This window comes from Oreochromis aureus, linkage group 1, assembly GCF_013358895.1.
Source record: "Oreochromis aureus strain Israel breed Guangdong linkage group 1, ZZ_aureus, whole genome shotgun sequence".
Classification (NCBI taxonomy): domain Eukaryota; kingdom Metazoa; phylum Chordata; class Actinopteri; order Cichliformes; family Cichlidae; genus Oreochromis; species Oreochromis aureus.
Genome location: NC_052942.1, coordinates 25,763,080 through 25,788,371, shown reverse-complemented (window position 1 = coordinate 25,788,371; position 25,292 = coordinate 25,763,080). Strand labels below are relative to the sequence as shown.

General features: G+C 41.6%; 1 protein-coding gene across 4 annotated transcripts; it reads right to left on the bottom strand.

Moving 5' to 3' along the window:
• Nucleotides 1-2,710: 2,710 nt before the first annotated feature.
• On the bottom strand, nucleotides 2,711-24,128 carry pax6b (paired box 6b). Of its 4 annotated transcripts, XM_039611431.1 has the most exons (14): nucleotides 24,012-24,128; nucleotides 18,060-18,246; nucleotides 15,304-15,377; nucleotides 14,970-15,023; nucleotides 11,493-11,623; nucleotides 11,155-11,190; nucleotides 10,855-11,070; nucleotides 10,321-10,486; nucleotides 6,889-7,047; nucleotides 6,499-6,581; nucleotides 6,260-6,410; nucleotides 5,573-5,685; nucleotides 5,182-5,323; nucleotides 2,711-4,484 (listed from the first exon to the last, which is right to left on the bottom strand). In XM_039611431.1, the coding sequence occupies exons 4-14, from the start codon at nucleotides 14,980-14,982 to the stop codon at nucleotides 4,399-4,401; spliced, it is 1,296 nt and encodes a 431-aa protein (XP_039467365.1). In that variant the 5' UTR covers nucleotides 14,983-15,023; nucleotides 15,304-15,377; nucleotides 18,060-18,246; nucleotides 24,012-24,128; the 3' UTR covers nucleotides 2,711-4,398. The 4 variants fall into 4 exon arrangements, with proteins under 4 accessions (XP_039467365.1, XP_031612789.2, XP_039467359.1 ...); XM_031756929.2 differs by lacking the exon at nucleotides 15,304-15,377; XM_039611425.1 differs by lacking the exons at nucleotides 15,304-15,377; nucleotides 24,012-24,128 and adding an exon at nucleotides 18,462-18,515.
• Between the last annotated feature and the right edge of the window lie 1,164 nt (nucleotides 24,129-25,292).

Sequence of the window (25,292 nt, the reverse complement as noted above, 5' to 3'; positions counted from 1 at the left end):
TCACTCCAGCATACAAAAGTCTATAAATACAGTTTATTTTGCAGGTTGGTCAAATTTTCTTATGTAAAAGTAAATAATAAACAATAAATATACAGAACATGGCACACACTATATTGTCGGTTTTTACTTTACTGCAGTTCAGCACCAACTCTGAGGAGAAAATAGAGTGTGAGACTCTGTGTCGGGAGTGACTGATCTCTGGTCTGCCTGACTGGTTTCAGGTTTGGATAGGGATGCCTCCATCTGACCCTGAGACTGTGCCTGTGAGTGATGTATACCTCCAGTAAGCAGAGCAGAGCAGGAATGTGGGCAGAGGGTAGGAGAACTGAATTTGGGTGCAGGCTTCACACCTCATCAGGCATGTTTGCTGGATGAGCTGCTTTGCCATGACAAGCCCAAAAGAACAAATTAGGTCAAACGGTGACATGGAGAAACAGAGGAGAACAAAAAATCAACATGAAAAATTAAATGTTTCATTTTTATTTTCCTCAGTCTGCTGTTGATGCCAGTTTGAATATTTTTGCTCGTAAAAACTGGCAGTATTGGTAACCATCTGCAACACTTGTCGGGAGAGGGTAGTGTTATCTGACGGATTCATACATGAGTGGAGCGCTCTTGTATCAGGTGTATTTTATGAGAGAGAACGAGTTTTCATACGCAGGTCACTTACGCATGTGAATGAAAGATAAAAACGCATTTTTTCGCAAGTTATTGTTGCTGATGAGCTGACATATTCAGGGTACAAATTAAAGGTAGATTAAAATAGAACAGACTCGTTTTGGCACGTGTTTATGTTCCCGTTTTACTAGCATGCAAGTTTGTTTTTTGTTGCTTTACATTATTTAGCCCAAGTTTCTATGTCAGCATGCTGATTCACTTTCTGTCTACTCAGTTCAGAAGCACTAGAGCTGATTGTTTTTTTAATTTATAAAATGTTTTGAATCAAATTTAGAATTTAGCATATAACTTATTATAGAGCGGATTTGTCAGCGTCCTCCCACAATGCAGCAGCTTATGATTAGCCAAGTGTTTGCCTGTTTTGTCACCTTTCTTCTGATTGATTCAGTTTTGTTGCTCAAAATGCAATGCAACGTTATTACTAGGTGTGTTACCAGTCTGTAAATGACTCTTATGTGAATAAAATCTGTATTACTGTCACATAAGATGAACAGTCGATGCTGTAGGTACATTATGCAGCTCTTCCCGAAGTAGTGTGGAGGTTGCACATCTATGTGTTTCTTAGCTAAAGCCAACTATTTGAATACAGTTGCTTTTACTTGGGTTTTATGGATTGTATTTTATCACATACTAGTAAAGAAATAAAAAGTAGGGTGTTTTCTTAACCACATTCAGTATCTTTTTTCTGCATTAACTCTTTCTCTGAAAAGTTTAGTTTAAAGGCAGATTCCCCTTCAAATGTGTTGTTGTGTGTTGCTTTAGCGATGAGAACCAATTAAGCCATACTTGTCAAAAAATATTACTCAAAGCTTATACTACTCTTTATTTGTTTTTTTTATAATGATGAGGGAGGCATGACTTCATGTTTGCTTCAAGCACACACTCACGCTGAGACGCTAAGTAGCCGGGCGTCAGCATTTGTTCACTTGCTGTGGGAATTCAGATTCAGATTTCTCCAGGTCAGAATTATTGTGTCTCATTAAAAATCATATCAAAAAGTAAAAAGTTCTCTGCAACTTTTACAGAAACTTCTATTGCCTGACTTTGTTCCACACAAGAATTACATTTAAACCATTTTATCCCGAAGCTGTGTATTATTTAGACTTCCACTAATTGCAGTCTTTCTTGCATTTTGAATCTCTCTGTAATTATTAATGTTCCTCCTCTGTCTCGCCGCAGTCATCGAGTCTGCTCCGTCTTCCCCTCCTCGTGCTCCCGAAACAGACTTCCTCCATTTGTGTGATAAACTGGATTAAATGAACAGAGAAATTGCTTTAGTCCAAGAAAAAAAAAATCCTCTTAAAAATCTGATTAACCTCCAATCCTGCAAACTTCTAACTGAACTATTTAATATTGAGTGAGACATCTAGATGAAGTTGATCAATTTAGCAGGATGTTTCGGAGCTGGTACATGCTGAGTGAATCTTACCTGACCTCACTCTCTCCTGGATAACGTTTCCTTTTAGATGGTTTCTCTCGCTCTCTCTCTCTCCCCCTCCATACCCCTTTAAATCCATACACATACACACACAACCCGCCCCCCCAACCCCTGCTGAGGCAGCAAGTGAAGCAAAATAACTCACTCTGCCACACAATCGCTCCTCCACCTCGCTCTAGGCACTGACTGCTTTATTTCATGACTTTTTTCCCCCCTTTCTCTTCTCTGCTCCCTCCTTTTCCTCATTGGTCCCGTCATTGGTCCTGTATTTTTTTTTCGTTTTCCATACCATCGTAACTCTACTAAAACAAGAGCAAGGGACGTTGAATTGCTTGACCTTTCTCATTGTGTGGTCTGTGTCGACTTGGTTCGGCCCCACACATCAGGAATGTTTTTTTATTTTGGACGCCTTTTTTGGGCAGGAATCGAACGTGTTACGTTCACCACAAGCTGTTGCACTGGCACTGGCCCGTGTTAGAGTTTCATCACTTTTGCAGCAACGTTGCAACAAAACAAAAAAAAGAGTTTCTCCTTCCTCAGTAAAAGCTGACACAGCATTAACCAGGCAAAAAGGCTTTCTTTAAGACACAATTTTACTGTACAAAATGTTTTTTATAGTTTTCACAAAATACATTTAGAAAGCTCCATTTTAAATAAAATTAAATTGAAATATTTAAGAGACAGCGTGTAGACGTTTTATCTCAGAAGCAATGCTCAGACGTAAACCCAGTATGTGTCCATGTTCTACGTACACACTGAAATAAAAATGCAAAACTCAAAAGAGCATGACAGATGATGCTAGAAAAACCCTCCCATGGTCTTCAATTATAAATAAGGACTGCGGGTTTCGACTGCAGTCTTACGAACTCGAAGCCAATATAGTTGAACAGAACGTGTTTACAAAATTTTGCAACACAAGACTAATATCTTTTAAAAAAACATTGTGTACTAGATGAAATACAAAGGCTTTGGTCTGTTTTACAATCAACAATGATTAAATCTGATATGTACTTGTAAACAACTGCCAAACACTTAAGTTTAAAACTCTGTCAAGCAATGTTTAATCATAATTATAGGAATTAAATATTTCTAGTTGCACATGATTTTTTTTTTTGACCATAGGACACTATAATACAACTATACCTAAGAGACAAATTGTACCTGACCCTAAAGAAAATGTATTTTATGATGCATGGAACATTTATAGAATATTCTGGGGGGAGGAGGGGGATAAATGAAATCAACTTTTATTGGTGAAATCTTTCTGGAAGATTTCTAGGGAAGACAAGTACTTTACATTTTGACATAAACAAACTGGATTATATCGAAGATGCAGTCTACCATTTACAGACTACAGGGGTTTTTTGCACCTGTGTTTTCCACATTTAACGTTCTTCGTGGTAATCAAGTGTCAATCCAACCACCGAAGCAAAAGGGTCCGAGTTGGGTTGCGTGTCGCACCTTCTTTGCACACTTGGAGCTGTTCATAGTGATCCGGGTCTAATAAGCCAGCAAATGCAGGCTCACGTCAGAGGGGCCAAGACCACAGCCTCAGTGGGTGGATCGAGTTTGAGTTTCCTCTGCTAAAATATCCATTCGCAAGGAATAAGACCAATAAATAGTTGTTGCTTCTTTTCTTTTTTTTCTTTGACACAGTAAGAGTCTTCCCTCCAGCTTTTCGTCTTTAATGATATGCAACAGCGTCCAGAGACCATGCAAAGGCTGGTAGAAAGTCTCGATATAAGCAGATTAAAAGATAGTCATGGCAGAATCTCTCAGGTTCTCCTCTCTCAAACAAACGCAAGACCAACATGGTTTTCTAGCAGTCCATCTATCAGTACTTGATCTTGGTTTTTCATATTAACATACAAATGGCCATTTACAAACACACCAGAGAACAAAAGGAAACAATGACTGAAGTTGGAAATAGAAAAAAAAAAACATAAGAAGTTTTTGTTCCATATAAATTTAACACCGGGCACTTTACAGAGGTCCATTTCCCCCCCCCCATCTTCCCATCGTTGTTCACTCTTCCAAGTCCTCGTTTGAATGTGCTGAGCTACATAACAGCACACTGTCCCACTGGAAAAACAAAGCCCAGACGTCCCAAAGGCTCTCCCAGAGTCCCTTGCTCTCTCTCTTTTTTTTCCCTCCTCTTCTGTCTGTTGCCTCCTTTCAACCCTCTCTCGCCTTCTTTACTCTCCTGTGCCGTGTATGTGTGAGGAGCACTGCCGGAGGGCGATGGTGGAGTGGGTGGTTACAGGGTGAAGTAGCTCTTCTCTTTACTGTAGTCTTGACCAGTACTGAGACATGTCAGGCTCGCTTCCTGGGACTTGGACTGGGACAGACACTCCAGGAGAGATGAGTCCTGTGAAGACAAAGAGAGAAAGATTGATGTCAGATTAGAAAAACGTAAAGAAGTTAAAAAAGAGGTCTAAATACTAAAATTAGATGAGCAGGTTCACCGTGTACGGTTAGTACAACAGTTAACTAACAGAGCATTGTGCTTTAAACGCTTGCAAATAGGTAGATGAGCATGGGCCTGCAATGAGTCACAAAGCTCTGCACGTGGTGGCTCGGTAAAATGCTTGCAAGCTCGATAAATTGAGGCTTTGGCAATGGCATTTAAACAGAGAGAATACAACAGCAAATGAATCAAATTAATTAGCAATTTAGCACAGAGGAAATGTGGTTATGCATGATTAACTCTTCATGACTATAACCGGTATATATGGCTCTCAGTAACATCCTAATGGGGTGGAACTAAACTATGGACTGGAGTAGTGGGGTTGACATGATGGCCCGGAGTGGCAAAGAAATGAGCCTCGTTCATGCAACTGCGGAGAGAAAAATTATGTGCGATGTAGAGATATTGATCCTCAGACATTTAAACCAAAGGAAAGGGAAACTTGGGATGACAGATCATGAATCAGACATGGCTCTGTAGTACCCCCTGATTACTGGAAAGGTGGCAGATATTTCAAAGAGTGCAGTGTTTGCTTTATTAATTCCCAAGCAGGCTGCTTTAAAAATAAAAAATAAAAAAAGTGAAATTTTCTGCCTACCTGTTGAGGTGGTACCAGAAGTGGTCATAGATTGGCTGTTCATATGTGCCTGCATATGAGGGGGCGTGTATGTTTCGTAGCTCCGCCCGTTCACAGGCGGACTGGTAGGCAGCATGCAGGAATAAGAGGAGGTCTGGCTGGGCTAAAAATAAGGAGAGAATGTTACATTAGCTTAGCCAACCATAATGTGCAGCTCAGTAGTCTGTAATCTAGTTTGTCTGCTTTTAATATTATCAAATTATTTCACGAATCCTTTAGTTACAGTATGCAGGCCTATGTAATTTTGTACTTTTTTGCCACTCTTATAGTCACACCAGTCACTGTAAAAACCCAGCTTTAAATTCATTTTATTTAAGCACTCGTATGTAATGTATGCAGAGATTTTACTTACTTGCATAGGTAGATTGTTTGCCATGGTGAAGCTGGGCATCGGCGGCAGCGCACTGTAGGTGTTTGTGAGTGCGGTGTCAGGTCTACCCAGCATTGACCCCGAGGTGAAAGACACTGTGGATGAAAATGAAAACTCGCTTGAAACCGAAGAAATCTCACACACACCGAGCTCCGGTGAGAGAAGTCATCTCATTAGCGTTAAGCAGTGCATGCGGAAGGTGACGCCTTATTTGACAGGCTGATGGGCCCGGACAGATAGCTCTACAGCGAGAGCCTCAGGTGATTGACTTCACGAGCTTCAGCTCTGCCGGTGTACCCTCGTGCCTGATTCGGTAATTGCTCAGATAGTCAGCTGAGAAGTTTTGCTCAATCATCCATCAAAGGGAAGCAACGGCGCCTCTTCATGCGAACTAGAGCGCACAGCCACCGAGGCCTCCTTTGCCCTTTTTATATGAATCCGCAGGTTGTGGCATGATACTGTTTAGTAAATATTTAATCCACTGAGCCTATGGAACCCATCACAGTATTAATGCATTTTTTTTTTTAAATTGTAATAAAGTAGTGTGTGCTTGTGCAGCATGTGTGAAGTACTGCACTTTAATCATTTCAGTTGAAAAATTAATTTTAAGTATAATTTTACCTTACTGGGCATATGGTTAAAGTAATATCCCTGATTAGGTGGACCTACCCGGTGTGGTGGGCTGTGGAATGGCCTGGTAGACGCTGGTGCCGAAACTGCTGCTGATGGGAATGTGACTTGAGGAGTTGTTGGCCTGCCGGCGCTGATTCCGCAGCTTCTCCTCTCGCCTCCACTTTGCTCTCCTATTTGAGAACCATACCTGCAGATGAAGGAGGGGAAAAGCATAATTTTAGCTTCAAGTTTAAAACCTCTTTAAAGACGTGCTCACAAAAGTTGCGATCACTCACTTGTATTCTTGCCTCGGGCAGGTCGATTTTCGCTGCTAGTCTTTCTCGCGCGAAAACATCTGGATAATGAGTTCTTTCAAATTCTGCAGTGGGAGTAATCACACAGGTACAAGTGTCAGTAAATAAACATAAGATTAGGTCAAGGGCAGTTAATTTTATTCAGAGCTATTAGTGAAACAAATGCGTGTCTGTGGCCCTGGTTCCAAAACATTAGGTTTTTAATTAGGCTTCTTATTTAACGCGGTGTAATAAGGAAATGTAGCCCCTCATGCAGTTTGCATTTTCTTTGAATTTGGTTACGATGACCAAAATATTTTGCATTTTGTTATCGATAAAACATTAGTCAGGATGTTTAAAACTAATTATACATTTAACCACTGCATATTTGACCTTTTTCCAATGCTTCGATTTGCTCCTGTGTGAAGGATGTGCGATTTCTCTGTAGTTTCCTCTTGAGCTGCAGACGCATCTGTGTCTCCTCTGAATCCTCCCCGTTCGAGCTGATGGAGTTTGTGTTTTCTCCTGCACCGTCCTGTTGTTGGCAGCCATCTAAAAAAAAAAAGGAGAGAGAAATTAATGGAAATATACATTCACTTAAGCTTAATTGAATAATTAATTATCGGGCCTCGTGTTGTATCAGCCTAGCGCTAATTGTACAGACCTCGGTGGTACATCATTAATTAAAGCACCCATCATGGTTAATTTGTTTCAAAATTGGAGGAATTATTGCAATTTCTTCTTAATGTTGCCACTTTACAGACGACTGGCTGCGTGAAAAAGGAACAACATCAAACCGGCTTCGTGGTTAAACTGTTGATAAAATATTGTGGGAAAAACAGGCTGGCTAAGGGGAAAGCTTCGCGTACTTATCGTGTCCCAACAATGGCGTGTGTTCTCAAAAGGTTAAGAGAAATGTGACAAGATGTGCTGAGCCTCTTTTCAGAGCCTATGAAATGTATTTAAACCCCAAACTCTCTACACAGCTCCAAAACCCCCTCCTTTTTTTTCCTCCAGGACAGAGCAGTGCCTCAATGGCCGTTCCCATATGGGCGTTGGTATGGCCATTGAGGTGACCACCAACTTTTGAATAGAAGAAGACGCTTTTCAGAATGATACAATGCCTTCAGGAGTAAGGGAAACCATTAAACTATGGACACAGCCAGGGACGAGCAGTGAGCCCTCGGTGGGTGTAATATATGGGATGGGATGGGATGGGGGTGGGTGTGTGTGTGTGGAGGGGAGCTTTTGGAGGAGATGACAAAAGGATCCCCTCTCTCTGGAGGCACACAGGCTATAGTACTTTGGCATTGTGCGCACGAGGATCCCAGTCAACAGAGCTTTGAGTCCAGTGTGTTAACCCTTATCCACTACCATCATTAATCACGTCCCCCGGCCAGCTACACGCCAGTCAGGATTTCTGTCTTCAATTGGAAACAAATGAGTGAGGAGAGAGCATGCAACCCCCTGAACAACCAAAATAAGGCCAATCTATTCACTGCTGCTGTTTGTCCGCGGTGGGCCTGAAGGCCCCTTCACTCGCAGGGCGAGGCTTATCGACTAATGTCTGTCTTGTTGTTGGACATCATTATCACACCAAGAAGTTAATGCGAAATTAAGCAGCGGGTGCGTTGATAGAGGTTTATGTAATATCTCAACGATGGCGCTCTGGGCCCCGTGGGTTCAAGTCATGAAGTGGCATTTCAGCATTTTTTTTTTTCAGAGCAAATTTTGTTTGTGTTCTGAAAAAAAAAAAAAAAAAAAGCAGAGCCGAGCAGCTGGAGTCCTGTACTCCAGGTTGTTGCAAAGTTGGGGGAAAGGTGCAGGAAGGCCTGTTCACCTACGTGGATTATAAGATCAGCCAATTACCTAATGTGTTTATATGAACTATAGAGCGATAGCACAAAATAAAATGCGTGTTTACATCATAAAAAAATAAACCAAGTTACACTTTTCCTCATATCCGCTGCGTGGAAATTCTCCCTGCTTCACGCAGGCCTCCAAACACATTTAGTGTGTCTATATGTGTCCGTTTTTGTTCAGTGAAGGAAACCTGATGCGACACATTTCTTGACAATTTCCCTTGCTGCATAATAGCCAAAGTATTCTTCTATAGGCCAATAGTTTGTATCCACGCTATTTGTTTCTTCACTCCGGATAATCTATAAAAAGGAGTGAATGTGCAGCTATTATCCGTGCGCCAGACCCACTGACGCTAGGATGGGATTTGTTTTCTTTATAAAAGCGCTGGGAAATAAACTCATTCTTTAGTATCACGATGTCTCAGCCAGTGAGGCGGAAAAGCAGCAAAAAAAAAGAGATACCGAACCAATTGCGGCACCTTTCAGCTGCTGAGACTGGATCAAAACACTCTTGAGAAACCGCTTAAAACTGAAAGAGAAAGTGAGAGACTAAATCCTATAGACGGGATTTAGAGCCATATAGCCAGCGACTGAGCATGAGAAAGAGATGAAAGACAGCATCGGTGTGGAGTTTTATTCGTTTCTCTTTGGATAGAGTTGTCTTCTTTTGGGGCCCTGTCACTCTCCATGTAGCCATTATATGTGCTTACTCGGCTGTCTGATTGAAAACATATTTTCGTTCCCCTGAAACAACTGTTTTACCCAAATACTTAATCAAACACAACTTTGTTATTTTTAGATTTTTATATCATTGTTATTATTATTATATTTTTTATTTCTGGATATTTTTTTTTCTAGGCTGCAAAACAATATATACAACAGATGAAAATGATGATCATTATTATAATTAAATACTTAACATTAAATAGTTACTAATAATAATAATAATAATAATAATAATAATTATTATTATTATTATTATTATTATTATTATTATTATTATTATTATTATTATTTAAATTAGCCGTTGTAGCTTCATCATTAAATGAATTATTTTAGCCGTGAATATGATCTTTTCCGCTTTACTGCTCGTTGACAGCCCCACGTGACCAGTTGCCATCACACAAATGCTAATTTGTTTTTGTTTTTTTTAGTTCATTTATTAAAGCTTGTCGGACTCAATTCCAACACTTGCATTTCCGCTTTACACGTGCAAATAAACCGTGATCGTAAACTCCTGCCTGCAAAGTTGTAGCTTCTTATAAGAAAAGCTGCTCAGTGTTTGGCCTGCAGTGGGCCGTCAGGAAACCCTCTGAAGTGGAACATTTCCACAGCAGCCTCACCATCTCCACACTCCTGCATGTTGCCATAATGAGAGACAAAGCCCTCTCTAATGAGCAATTACACGTAGTGAGGACTGTTCCCATAACTAATCATTGCGTGTGAAGGAAAAGCATTCCTTTGTGCTAACATCGCCGCACACAGCTCTCCCCCGGCTCCCTGCCTCCCCATCGGGGAGGAAAATGCAGGCTGTTGGATGGACACCTCTGCTGAAAGGACAAGCCTCTGTCACGCACATCCATGTCTGGGACAGTGGAGACATTCAGAATGCATGCATGGCCTATGGCTTCCTCTGATCGACTAGTTTTACATTTTCAGTCTTCTTCAGAGCATCAAAAGCATGACCATACAATACCTTCCTGCAAACAGCCACGGGCCGGAATCACCGGAAGAGTAGGCCGTAAACCTATTCATATTCATACATGGCAACTTGTGGTGACCTCACGAGGTTCACTTTAAACCTAATGCATTGAATTCAAATCAGATGCTTTTGTGGGTTACCATAAATGTCACTGCGTGTCAGCACACCACCCGGATGTATACTTCTGTTTTTTGTAGAGAACCTCACAACTGTGCGTGCGTCAAGGTGTCTTTATTGCTACTGCATGACAATGAGGCTCACCTTGGTTGGGCTGCCCTGGCACTGATGTTCCGGGGTACCAGCCGGGCCGGGTCCCCCAAGTTCCTGTCTGACCGTTGAGCATTCTCAGCTTGTCATACATGCCATCTGCGCCCATCTGTTGCTTTTCACTAGCCAGGTTGCGGAGGACTCTGTTTATTGATGACACCTGAATGACAAATTACATATGATAAAAGTCTGGATTAGGATTGGATGGAGCGCAGTATCGGCACGTCTCTGCTCGCGCGGGCAAAACACGTGTTCGTACACGCATAACGCGAGCATTATAATCATAATAAATATGTACAGGAAGATGTTTCTGGCAAAGCGCACAAATGAACAACGAGCCCCATCAAAACCGAGCGTATGTTTGGGTGATCACATATGCAGTAATGTGTGCCCCACGCTTTGAATCGCAGTGCACTTAATAAGACTGAATGGTTGGATGCCCTTCTCCTTTTCCTCCAGTGCATGAGAAAAAAGTCATTTCATGTGGCAAATTAAATCATGCACACAACTTACAGTCAATACACTTACACTGGGTATATTGTCGTTGGTGCAGATCCCCTCCGACAGAAGTCTGTCACGGATCTCCCACGCAAAGATAGACGGACACTCCCGCTTGTACTGCGCGATTTTCGCGACCACCTCTGGAGTGGCGACCCTGGGCTTGCTGCCGCCTATTGCTCTCGGTCTTATGGAGCCTGTTTCATAATATCTACCAAGGATCTTGCTCACACAGCCGTTGGATACCTGGACGGGAAACAAAAGACACAATTCACATACATTATTTACGACTATGAACGGAATTGCTAAGATGGCTCAAATAATTATCACCTTTTCACTGTCCAGCACTTGGACTTCATCATGGGTCTATAAATACAGAAAATATGCCTTGAATGATATATTAGGCATTTATTCTTTACAACAGCAGGCAGATTACTTTTCCGTTTGTTGTCCTTAAAACATACCTTTAATTGAAAAGTAATAAGTGGTTTTACTGGCTTAAAGCGGTCGTGAAATGCTACTGGAAACCTGGCTTTAATTGAAAATTCAAATCGGTTTGTTTTCCATATTTTTGCTTTTGGATATTATTATTAATTTCCTTGTATTCACTGAGACCAAAGTCTTTATGAAGGCGTTTTCTGTTCATAAAAAAGGAGTGGGATTGTCACCTGGAGTATCCTGGAGATGTCGCAAGGTCGAGCACCACTGTGAGCAAGTTCAACTATTTTCTGCCTGGTGGAATCCGGCAGCGGTCTGCCATTAACAAACACACCACCAAGCTGGTTTACGCCACTGTGACCTACATGGAGACAAAAGCACCGGAGTTATCAAATCATGTCGCAGCTCCTCTTGAAATATATGATAAAGCTAACAGCTTCCAAATAATGGTGAGCAGAATGATTTAAGCGTTCAGAATAACCGAGTTATATATGCAATATGATATGATGCAGAGCACACAGCAATAGAGAAGTTTCACAATAAACTCTCACACGATTGTATAAAAATATCTTAAACCGGAGTGCACTCCAGAAATCTTTTTGTTAAAGCTGTTGTGAGGTTCGGCGCATCCCCATCAGCTATTTAGTAACACATGCAAAAACATGGATCAAACCACAGCAGCACGACATACACCGAATAAAAAAAAAATATATAGAATTTTTTTCCTCATAGTAATTTTACAGCTCAGTCGATGATCTGGCCAGAGAAAACTCAACCAATCCTCTAGCAAACCGGCAAACTTGGGCGTTAAAACACCCGCGCCGTTATCCACTCCCATCACCAAGACCTGGACCTCTCTCACAAACAGTGTTTTAAAACAATAACCAGCCACACCGACGATCCCATAAACACTCCACTACAATAATGTGTTAAATTAGCATAAATTCAAAAGCATCTTGTAGGGAAAACGATATTAAATCGCTAAAATCCTTCCCATGACAATCCTATAAAAAACATGCCATAATTACGCATCAAAAAGACAACGAAACAATAAGATTTTAGCTTTAAAATATGAGGTTTTATTTTTGCTTATTGTCTAAAAAATAGTGATATTTAGAAATTATCCTTAAATTGTTGTATGGAATCTCTCTAAAGCACAGAAAAAGCCCGCAAACCTGAAGCCAAAAGGGAGAGCTGACTCCCCGGAGTGCCTGAGCTGCTCTCTGTTTCTCCGCTCCCTTCCCCTGCGCTGCCGCCCGGTACATTGACTCCGGGAGCAGAGGCTCCTTAGCAATAAATAAGCTCCAAATATAGAAGAGGGGGAAAATATGATGAGCCTGCCTGACATTTGTCTTTAAAATAAAGCTAGCTGCACGTCAAGTTTGAGCTTAATTTCTGGAAATAGGCGGAAGTCGCCTCGGATCATGCATGGGAGGCTAATTGAAAAGATCAGTTGGAGCACTTGTGGCAGGCATGTCACTTTATGACACCGCTCTGCTTTTGAAAATCGCATCGTCACGACAAATAGTAGCATGATAAAACGACCCTTTCTGTCTGCATTTGGATATCACTCAGACAAAATTGGACGCTACTCGTTTACCCTCCGAGGGAGACTTCGTTTTAAGGTGGCCAGGGGCTACGCGCGGTCACACAAACGAGGGCGCGCCTGGATTCTTAACATATTAAAAGTGACATGCAGTTTTTCCCCCCCTTGTTTGTATTTGACAACAAATGCTCACAGCCACCGCAGTCCTGTTGTGTGGAATCGGTTGGCGTCTTCGTGCTGAAATGTGCCATAGGAGTTGGCTTTAAATGCGAACTTTATTTTATATAGATGACACAAAAGAAATAAATAAATTAAAAATAGGGGGATCGGGCCTGTTTGTAGCTACTTGAGTGAGAATAAACCTGTTTAACTGAGCAACATATCCCTTTTGGCCGCTATGTGTTATAATCTTCCAGCGTGGATCTGATTGATAGTAAATCCATTATCATCCCCTCCTGCTCTTTGGTAATTCCAGGATTAAGTGGAATTAATAGACTTCTTACGCTGAAATTGGCCTACCCACATTAAAGCAGCCCTACTCTGCGGGTTCTCCAGGGTTCCTCCGTCACCTCTGGTTTATAACCATCATATAAATCCTCCGGATCGATAAAACCCGTCAGATAACGACATCACATAAAAATCAAACTCTCCTAAGGTTAAGTCTTAATCATGGCACAATTCCCTCAAGTGCCCGGAGTCGATCTCGCCCGCTGGCGCTGATTATGCGCCTTGTATTCTATTGCAAGTCGACTAATAGGAAAACATATGGTGTCAATTTGGACGCTCCCCACTATATACACCCAGGAGTTATTAGCACAAAAGCCAGCGAGGCCGTCGCGACCTTTAGACAACCCAAAGGGCCGGGCCCAATGATATCTCCTCGGCAATTCGCACCAGACATCACACGCCAAGCCAGGGGAGCATCCTATTAACATCAATCCAGTGGGTATTGTACACAGGTTTGTTAAGGCTCTGTCATCTCTATAATTGACAACTGACATGATTAAAAGAAAGAAATCACATCGCTGTGCCATTTAACTTAAAAAATTCTAACAGCACCACGACCAGTTGGAGAAAAACAAAAGTAAGCCACTCGTGTTTTTTTGTTTTTCTTCCCCGCAGCGCTTTCTTATGAATCACAGCTCTCTACACACAAAACAATCCACCTCTCAAACATACTCGAACTAATGCGCACAGGTTACAGCACAGACACGTCATCAAGGTATATGGAGAATAATATAATAAAATTATTCCACACACCTTCATCACAGATGTCATACACCTCTTGTCCAGCAGCAAGAGAGAAAATGTTTCATGTTTATCCTTTTTGGTTTCAACACACACCAGGAACAAGACAAATCATTCATCTGCAAGAGGCCACTTTAAACACATGAGGCCTATAAGCAACTTCATCTACCATGTTTTTGTTTTTGTTTTTTTGATTGGCACCCACGACAATATGGTTGTTAATATTTATCTTCCTCTGTGAGTTCAGCCTGCACCTAACAGTGAGGCCTGCGGTTATAATATGAGCATTTTCTTTCTAGTTCATGCTGTCTGTCCGTGAAGAATATGGACTAATCTACATAAGACATTATTGCTATTCCCTCATGTTTCATGCAGGGCTCTTCTCTACGCAGCTAATCTTGTATGCAGCCTGGCAGCCAGCTCTAACGCTAATGCAGACGGCTGTGCAATTATTTAATACCAACTCAAGCAGAAACAAAAATCTCCCTCTCAACCCAGCACCCCCCTCTAACCCCCCCTTCTCTCTCTCTCTCTTTCTCTCTCTCCCTGGAGAAGGAAGGACGACGTGTGATTAACTTGTTCAATAATAACTTGCCTACCTATCATTTGGGGGGGGGGGGGAGATAATAATAAATTAACAGCAATGAAAGCGCCATCAAATAACTTTAAAATATTTCCATCCCTGCACTTAAAAAGTCCTGAAAATGTATGGCTGCACATGCATCTGCCCTCTTTTTTTTTTTTTTTTTTTTTTTTTAATGTGTTTCTGAAATGTATGTTAACAAGCTGTGCAATAAATAAATATAAAAAATAAAATTAGAAATAGAAAAATGTCAGTGGGTGTTGCTTCCATGCAACCACATTGCGGCTGTAATCAAAAGTTTCAAAGTAAAATATATAGAAAACAACTTACTGTTCTGCATCATTGAAGCTACGCCAGACTCCCACGTGGCTTGGTTGTGGTATTCTAAGCGTCACAAGGAAATAACAAAAGTGGTTAGCAGCAAATCAGAAAACTAGTGTACAGATCTGTTTTACTATTATTATTATTGTTTTTAAGGTGTCAAATAATTTGCAACATTTCTTTGAACAAAAAAAAAAAAGTTTCTCATGTCGTCCGATTTGAATTTTATTTTTTTAAATTGCGGATCTGGTTCTTAAACATTTACTGATCCATAATTATGATTTTGTTTTGTTTTTTAAATAAAAACATCCTGAGTGTATGTATGTATTTTAATTAAACTTGCCTGGAAACAGAGTTGACTGTCCACGCTATAACAATTTAGTCAATCATCTGCCGTTTTCACTACTTAATGTCTCCCTATAGGACAAAGCAAAACAACACATTAGCACAGCCACAGCTACACTGATGTACTTACTGTATTTTCAGATTTATTTATTTATTTATTTTTTGCCCTACTTTTACAGATAACCTAAATTTTGGTGCCAAACAAATCAATTAAAATCGACGAGGGACAACATTCATCTTCGTTATTTTCACGTCTCTGTTAGGCCTGTTTCCGAAAGCACCTGTCACAATAAATCTCAGCTAACAGCCTAGCCGTGATGTGATATTGGGCCTGTAACTCCTTTACAGCATTGCCTCTTTTAAAAAAAACTAGTCCTGGTGTTTTCCCCCCATTTTTTTCTTGTTAGTTCTTATAAAGAAATCAGCCCCTCATCGTCCCAGCAAGAGGCTTTAGTGTATTTTTAAAACTTGATACCCTTCCTCTTGCGGAGTCTGTCGTGGAAACTGTACAGTGACACACGCTGTCTACCTCGCCTCACTGATCTGCAGAAGTCCACACCAGGAGGGGGTACAAAGCTGGTGTACAAAGCCTGCTGGACTCCCAACAATGCACCCCCTTTTCTGCCTCCGTATACCTCAAACCCGGGGCGAAAACTCGGCCTCCACGACTAGAAACACGCAGCTTCCCCTCTAAACACACCAACAAGTTCAGATTAATACAAAGAGCCGGAGGCATGCATCCACCCCCTCCGGGACCATTCACACATACACACAAACACATGCACTCTCTCTTTTTCACACACGCAGACACACACACACACACGACCGTGACCCCTGCGCCGCTAGTGCGTGAATGTGGGGTTTTGTTTGCCCTGCTTTTATAGAACAAGATTTTTTTTTTTTTTTTTTTTGGAAAAGTAATTTCTTGTTATAAATATTTGGTGGTTATTTTGTGCTGCTGGTGCGGGTTGTAAAGCGGTTTTAAAGACACAACAGCGCAGTAGGGCGCTCAATTGGAAAAGACAAATGCATTAAAGAAGCTTTTGAATGGGGGAACAGATAAAAAGGGGGCCACGGAGGGAGAAGTCTGAAGTTTTCATTTTCTCTCTCCGTGCAAAGTTGTGTTGTGTGCAGAGTAAAATGGCCTGTAATGTCGACGTCTAACAGATTGTGTTTAGTCTCGGGCTAGTCGGTGAAATGCACGTAGGGACGCCGTTGCGTTCAGATTGTGTAGCTTTCTTTCATGTTGTAACAAATAGCCTGCTCGGTCATTAATCAAATTCAGATTCCTTCACACTGGCCCGCATAGGCTGAGTTACCCACTAATCTTAAAGACACAGGAAACTTGTAAATAATCCTACATATTTTTATTAGCCGCGACTTAATGTCACGGCGGTTTTAGCAGGTTTGAATATCTCTGTATGTGTGCGTGAAATAATAATAACAATAAAAATAATAAGAGACCGGCTCCAGCCTGCAAATACACTGCTGCCAGTAGCTTATAGCCCTGTAAGGTCCAAGTGGTTAATCATTTATTTAAGGTCGAAAGCTCAAACGTTGTTGTTCCTGAGGTTAACTGCGATCTAATCTGCATTTCTTTCCCTTTAGTAATCCGCAACAACAATGTGTTAATTCAACATGCTTATTCTGACCGCTGGATCCTGCGCTCACAACATTCATACAAGGAGGGCGAACATGTAGGCCTGAGCTACAGTGGTCCTGCTGTTGGCTAACAGAGAAAATGTGCACATGAAGGTGAATTAAAAAAAAAAAAGTCACATGTCACAGAAAGCATTTATTGCATCAGAGCTTAATCTGATTTAAGAGTAAAGGAGCATGTTAATATAGAAAGCTACAAGGTGATTTATTCTTTCATTGCAGTTTTATTTTAATTATTTTATGCAATTTTTTTCTTTAAAAATTATATTTAAAATTACAATAGAGGCTTTGCACTAAAATATAGGTTTTGCTTATTTACGTGGATCAAAAAATTGTTTCAAAGCATCAACAATTTGTGCTTGTTTTTCAGTTTGTCTTTTATTAATTTAAAAAAAATGTAGAAAGATTTACTTTTAAAATTTGAGGCCAGCCAAGGCCTCTTTATCTGACTATTTTAAAATACCCCACAGCTTGACTGCTAAAATGTAAAAGCAGTTCAGTCGCTGTCATTAAAGACACGCCGAAGAAGATTAGAGACAAGGAGTGAAGTTGTATTATCCCCGGCACACAAACAAACACGCTGAACACGGGCCTCCTCAGCAAGTGCTTCATGAAGGCTTTTTTTTTTTTTTTTGTAAAGAAGGCGCTTGGGTGACTCGCCTGCATGAATCAATCTGACACCTTTCCTCAACGGGTCATTGCGCCCCATTCTCCACGATGATCACTGTCCTGGCCCAACGTGACTTTTTACTCTTTGCTGTCATAAATAAGCAGCAAGCTATCCGTGGGCTTAAACCCAACAACCAAAAGTCGAGCAGATAAAACCGACAGAGACGCTAAAAGGCTGTTCGCACTTTTGAGGGAGTCCAGGCTGCACAGTCCACGATAAAACACCCTCTACCTCACACTGACCCTCATCTTACAGCCGCGAATAAACCGGATATAATAATAATAATAATAATGATAATAACAATAATAATAATAATAATAATAATAATAATAATAATAATAATAATAATAATAATAATTTAGGCTATCACAAATAATAATGCATAATTTAACAGCAACAAGACAAACTTTTAGTCAGGATCTCACCTTTTTGGGGCATCCTGCGTCGTTATCAAAGTCCTGGGTAAACTATGGGCTGCAGCCTAGTTGTCCACGCCAAAGAAAGAGAGAAGGGAGAGAAAAAACGGCGACCAGGATCGCTCTCTCCCGGGAAGTTTCGAAGAGAAAAAAATTTAGTTTCCAGTGGTCTTCGGCGGAGACGAAGGGGATATCCCTGCGAAGGAGACAGAGATTGACAGTGAACTCAGATGTCAGGACGCACGGAGTTTGGCGAGGATGCGCGCTGGCGTGTGAGAGAGCGAATGAGAGAGTCGGGAAGAGAGAGATGAGGAAGAGAAAGAGAGAGAGAGGGAGGGAGGGGAAGGAGGGGAAGAGGGAGGGAGAGTGAGTGAATGGTGGTAGGAGGTGGGGGTAAGAGAATGAACACACCTATGCTGATTGGTGATGGAACAAGTGTATTAATGTATGTGTTCCTGGTCTGCTGTGTGCGCCTCGCCTCGCCTCCCTCCGCCGCTCTTCACTGGCCCATTAGCGCGACCCGACCTCTGTCATCATCCCCCATATAAACACTTCCCCCTGCACCACAGCCAAAGCGGGAAACGGGGCCGAGCCAAAGCGAAAGAGAGAGAGAGAGCGAGAAAGCGGGGAAGAGAGAGAGAGAGAGAGTGTCGCGTCTTCCCAACCCACTAATCAGCCCACGCATGCAAATACTCTGCGCTCACTTGCTGAATATTGCCCTATTGCAAAGGAACTGCCTCGGAAATGCCCATTGGACGGAAGGCTCTATTCTTCCAGGCTGAATTGGGTCCGCACAGGGAATCTCAGGCATGCTCAGCGCCAACCTGAGGCTAGCTGGAGCCGCAAGGGGGGTGGGCGGTGGGTGGTGTGTGTGTGTGTGTTGTAGTGGGGGGGACGGAAACTAGCAGTGGAGCAGCGCACACTTGGAATGCTGGAGCTCGTAACACCAAATTAAAATTACAAAGAGCTGCAGCGTGCCTTTTATGAAGCAGCCGATGCACTACAGATGCGATTAACGTTATAGAGACGCACATCCGCGCTGCGTAAAACTTTCAGCGCACTTTTTTTTCTTCTGGGCTGAATGTAGCGCAATGTTGCACCTGCGCAAGTGCCGTAATTGGGAGTCATCTTTGACGGTTGTTTAAAAACTTTTACTTTGAAAAACCACCGGTTTTAAACTCTTATATCACAGCGATTGAGCTCTAAAGTAAATCATCCAATCACCCCAACCAAAAGAAGAAAAAGAAAGTTGTTTTACTTTGAAAATCATTTTACACTTGTCCGGCCTTCACTCACACTCAAAGCAACCAAAAATGTCCACCACGTGCTTTTGTTGATTCTTTTGAGTATCACCCTGCCCACCCCACCCCACCACCCCCATCGTGTCAACAAGAGCACCGTACATAAAGAGTCCGGCCTTTAGGCAGGCTCGGGTGCTTTTTATGGACACATTTGCGAGGCACGGCGACGTCACTCCTGCGACCTGACAGCAAATAGCACGCGTAAATAAAGTAAAAGCAAATGAGTGCGTAGCCATGGCCACACGCTCCCAAACTGCGCCGGCTGAATGACCGGCTATTAGCGCACACCTCAGCGCACCCAAAATCAACCCCTTCTGCGCCCGTGTTTGAGCGTACACTCGCAGCTTTGGCCAGCACCAGTCTCGGCGCTGAGGAGCCCCGTTGCTTATTCCAAAAAGGAAAACCGAGGGGAAGAGAATGAGGTTTGTGTGGATGCTGAAGCCAAAGTGGAGAAGCAGAAAAGGGGGTGCGTGAAAGGGCAAAGAGGGAGAGAGTGAGCGAGAGAGACGGGAGAGGGACAGACATGAGCAGGGGGAGGGGGAAAGAAATGCGTTTTCTTTTTCCTTTTCTTCTTCTTCTTTTTGGGATGGGAGGCCGTGAAATGAAGTCGTGGAGGCCTACACTTGACTTTCTTTGACATGTGAAAAAGTAGGAGAAGTCAGAGCTCATCAATAAAACACTTCGGAGGTGAAAGAGGGCTCCCTAACAACCATCGCATTCCTGACTACGGGTTCAATGAGTAGACAAACGACGCTGCCAGAGAGAGGGAGAGAGGGTGAGAGAGAGAGCGAGAGAGAGACGAGAGAGAGAGAAGGGACAGGGGGGAGGGGGCGAGGGACTGCCCGGCTTGAATGGGGCCCTCAGTGGGCCGGCGAGATAATGAGCTGAGAGGACCGGCTCAAACTGTCACTGAGGGTCCCGCGGTGAGGAACAACACTTTGGCCAATACTCCTTCATCAAACAACCCGTAAACTAAACGAGCACATTCATCTGTTTCTCCTTCCTGCATTGTTTCTACTCACTTAGACTGGTGGCTCAGCCTATAGGCCTACCGTGAATGGCCGCAGCTTATATCAGTTAAGAGAGGAGGGGGGGTCCCAAACATTTTTACGTCAAGAACCCCTCCATTAGAATGCATCAGACCACAAACACCCCCTCACACACAACCCAACCCTGTCGCCCCTCCTGACAGGGGTTTGTGCAGCGAGAGACCTCGTGTTGGTTATAATTTACTGTAAAAAATAAAAAAATACAACAGCGACACAGCGAAGTTGGAACTTTCAATTATACGTTATTATGAAACATCAATGCAATTCAAGTTCACAAGTTTATGGATTATGTTGTGGCTAATTTGAGAAAAGATATGTGAAAGGAATTAAACTAAAAGTCGACGTGTAATACAAAAAAACCTATGGTAGGTTGTTGAGTCTTTAACGCAAGAAGAAACTTTTTGCGTCTTCGTGAACGTCAACCGCGCGTGCACGGGAGGTGTGCCACTTTTAGCAGCTGCTGGTTTCTAGTAATAATACAGGGAAGTTGTCAAAAGTAGAATGTAATTTTCTCATAATCAGTGTAACAGTACTGAGAGAGAAAACACATTCAGCATTTTGTCTAAATGTTAAATTCTTTCTGGTGAGACGCTTGAATAAGTGTATTTGTGAGGCACCTTTGTAGTGCAAATGTTATTGCTACTCACTTGTCACAGATTGCAGCTGTCAAAAATTCACACCACTAACCTGCCTTCATAGAAAGACGGATTCCCCGATGAGTGTGTCAAGTAGTTTTCTTTGGAAACAATACCTCCAGCATGTTATTGATTTCTTTGGTTAAGCTGTAAATCCGCTCCAAGAGCTAATTCGTTGTCTCCATTCTCAAGAGATTTCTTTTTTGTTTTTCATCTATTTATTTATTTTTTATTTATTTATTCGGAAACCTAACTGATATGCCAAGTAGGTCAACAGCACCTCTCTATGAATATATACATTTCTTATATATACATTTATCTTTTTTATAAGGTAGATTGCATCGCTGTAAAAGTCTTTAAGGGTGATGTTGGGAAAGCAATTAGCCCAATTCGGATTAGCAGCAACTAATGTCACAGGCCTTGAAAGGAAAGCCTAATCTGGTCGCTATTTTCCCCTGAGGCAGTGTGGTATTTGCACCCCTGCAGAAACTTTTAAATACAATAAAAGAAAGAAAAGACAAAGAGAGAGCAAGCTGAAAAAACAAAACCTTGTTTTGGTGAAGGAAAGAGTATTTTCACTCATTTTCACTTCACAACTTGACACTATATTTTCTGGACACCACCCCACACCTAAAAACCTGCTTTGATTTATTATTTATTTAAAATTGACAACTGTTTACATTTGTGATGACCTCCACTGGAGGTCACAGTTTACTCACCTTAGGAAAAAATAAATAAATAAATAAAAAAATCAGGACCTTTGAGCTTTCTATTAGAAATATTGTTGCAGTATTGATTCGAGTTAATAATCGCTTGGTAAACACGGTGATTCACGCAGACAATAAAAAGCCTGGTGTGATGTGCATCTTCATTTTCTGTATTTAAATTGTATCTAATATGGGAGGGGAATTCTTTTTTCTTAGACAATTACATACATATTAAGTGGTGTACACATACAAGCCTCAGAACTGTATTACACCTCACTGGTGAGCAAATAATTATATAAATATGAGTTTTCTATATGCAATATATTTTTTATTTATTATAAATAAATATAAATGAAATATTTATGAGTATAACAAATGTACTTTTATTTACTTTTTATTATAAATGTTCTACTATTCTTTTTTTAAATAAACTTATAGAAATTCTCAATTAAATGATTTTCATTTTGTGTTTTTTAGCAGTATTGTAAATGTTGATGGACATGTGAAAAAAATTCAGGTAGCAAATATTATTATTATTATTATTATTATTATTATTGCTGTTGTTGTTGTTGTTGTTGTTACTGATGTATAAAATTTCGACTTTTACGTGTAGCTACAATCTTGCAGCTCTGAGCTGTCAGTCATCAGACAGAGCCGACCGGTCACATTTCTCCTCCACAGATTCAAGAGCACGTCGCCGGTTTATTTGCATAAATCATCCGGACGTTTACGATTGTATTATTCTGTTTTCATGAGCCATAATCAAAGAGTCACTTGCTTGTTCGACTTCTGCGCCGATATTTATCCATCTGCTGTTTTGAAAGCGTGGTGGGCGCACGTGGAGAGCGACCCGCAACAGAAGCTCCATTAGTGGCAACTCATTTTTCATCAGACTGAGTAAACATAAAGAAACGCAACTCCATCACGGAGTGGGCAGCCGTAGCTTCCTAAGGTGGCCCCCGTCTTGCTCTGTCGGGATGTTGTTACAGTTAACGTCCTCGTGGCTCATCTAATAGATGGCTTCATTTTCTAGTTACATTCACCTCCACAGTGTGGAGTGCTTTGTACATCGTTTCAGGTAAATTTTGTTTTTATTTAGTTAATCCTGTATAGTTTAACCCCACCCAACAATCTGAAAAGTTTGTGGGGACACAGTGAAGACTTCGGTGTGTTCTTGTGTAGTCCACAGAAGGTGTGCAGTCCACAAAAGCCCTCTCCTGGCAAAAGGCTGAGGGCTGTGATAAACACCGGGGCTAATGGTGTCACAGCGCTGATCGGCCAGCGTGACAGGAAGACACGCTGCAGCCAAACATACAAGAACCTTGACCGGAGGCTTCCAAAGACTTCCAGATACTGTGTGGAAATGAGTACATGTGTGAGGGGTGTAAATAATAATGCAAATGGAAGCTCGTAATTAGGGGAGGGGGTGAGATAAGTGTGAAGAAATAAAATGGTAATAACATGGGAAACATAAACAGCAGGTCCGGGCCCTCCGAACAAAATCAATCTGAAAACCATCAAGGCGCGCGTGTCACTTCACTTCGTTGTTTTTGAAGATTTGAAGCACGTGTTTGCAAGGTGCTTTCACAACTTTTTTTAAAAAAGTGTTTTATTTCTTTAACAGTACCTCTGACTTTAAACGTTAACTCAGCATTTCAGTGAAAATATCGCGCTGTTTCTCCAAAATGTCACAGACGTGTCATGTTGATGAAAAAGCCCACAGAATGAAATCTTCCGGTGACGGACATCGACGTTTCTATTGCGCTTATAGGTCGTGCATAGATGAATGGATCTCACTGTACACATTCCTGCTGTCCAGGTTGAATTCCCCTCCAGGCGTAACTCGCACAATAATAGCCGCTTTTTAAAAGAAATGACGAGCGTTTAATTCCTGTGTGAAGATCGCTAATTACACGTTGTGTGCGTGTGTGTGATAGATGACAAAAAAAAACAAAAAAACAAACAAAACAAAAACGAACTGGGCTCGTTCTTTTCCACTTTGTTTTGGTGTTTTCCTGCTCTGTAATACACGAAGCAACGTGCAAACACTTAACCAATAATTTCCCTAACTTTTCCAGTGCGCCCGGCTTGAAATCAGTCTGCATGCTTTTAAATGCTTTTTTCAGGATTTAAAAAAATGAAATAAAATACAAAAATACAGAAAGGATACCCTTTAAATATTCCCAGAGGGTTATCGTGTAAGTTACAGTGGATTTAAATTTTAAAAGGAGACTATTTTTAAAGTAGGCTATAGTCCAGTCAAACTCACCGGACGAAAGGCAGCAGAGGCGTCTGACCGATATCCTGTGCATATAAACTCGCTTCTTCCCTCCCCGGATCTCTCCTCCGTGTCACAGAAACAGAAACTTATAGGTCCCGATCAAAATCTATCTACCTTTGAATCCGTCGTGAAGTTGAAATGTCAGTGAGAGGGGGGAAAAAAATCTGCGACTCTTACCAGCAACTTTCCCTTCAGCATCAGCCTCGAGTTGGCAGTGATTGGTTGGAGCGACGACTCGACGTCACGCCTTGGACAGGACGCTGAGCGCAGAATGGGGAAGTGCGCAAGGTAACCAACATGTGGAGCACACCGGCCTGTTTACTTTCCCGGTGTGTCGGCTGTGTGCAGGGGCGGACAGCTAACAATTCACTCTGCGGGCTCGCTTCCCGATTGATCATTTATTTTATTTTATTTTATTTGTATTTACATCATCACCTTAGTAAATGTTATCCACTTTTACTTCAATCCAAAGTTTGATTTATATCTTTCTGTTCGTGTTTTATTTATTAATGGAACTTGTAGCCTAAAACTTGCTCGAGAGCACTTCAGCAAGAAGCATTCCATATGGTTAAAAAGGTTTGAGCTGTTTGCGCTCAAAATCACCCGATTGAAGCGCTGTATGTTTTTTAATTATCATTATTAGTATTATTTTTATGACTCGGATGTGTTCCCATTGATTTTAAGAATAAAGAGGATTGGCTGAGATTGAGCGAGCCTCCGATCTTACACTGAAACTGTGAAGAGTCTTGGCGCTATTTATATATTTGTGCCAGCTTTCGAATTTACAAGCTATAAGTAACGAAAAATGCATCTTCCTAACAATGAGTTTTGAAATTTCCCATTAACAGTTACTGCTTGTAACTGGGGTTAGATTGGTCATATGAATATTAATAGATTAGCAAGTACACTGTTGTGTTCTTAAATCTGAGCATGCTCAGAGCGCAACAGGTGAGGGGGGAACGGATGCAGGAAAGTCCCACTCGGGGTCTATAGATGCCCCCTGGCTGCTCCTCATGACGTACTCCGGCTGTAAGGCTAAACACGTTTGCAGAGCTAGGTAATTACATTACTTATATTTGTAGACAATCCCAGTGTTTTAGTCCGCGCTAAAACCTTTTTATTTCTACAGCCCTATAAAGTTGTCACTGTGACTCATAATGGGGGCTTTAGTTTCCCTTTTACTAAGGCAGGCTAAAAGCCTCAAATCCTATTTCACAACCTCTGATGTTTGTGTCAATTTGAACAAGACTGAGTAAATGGGCAACCGCG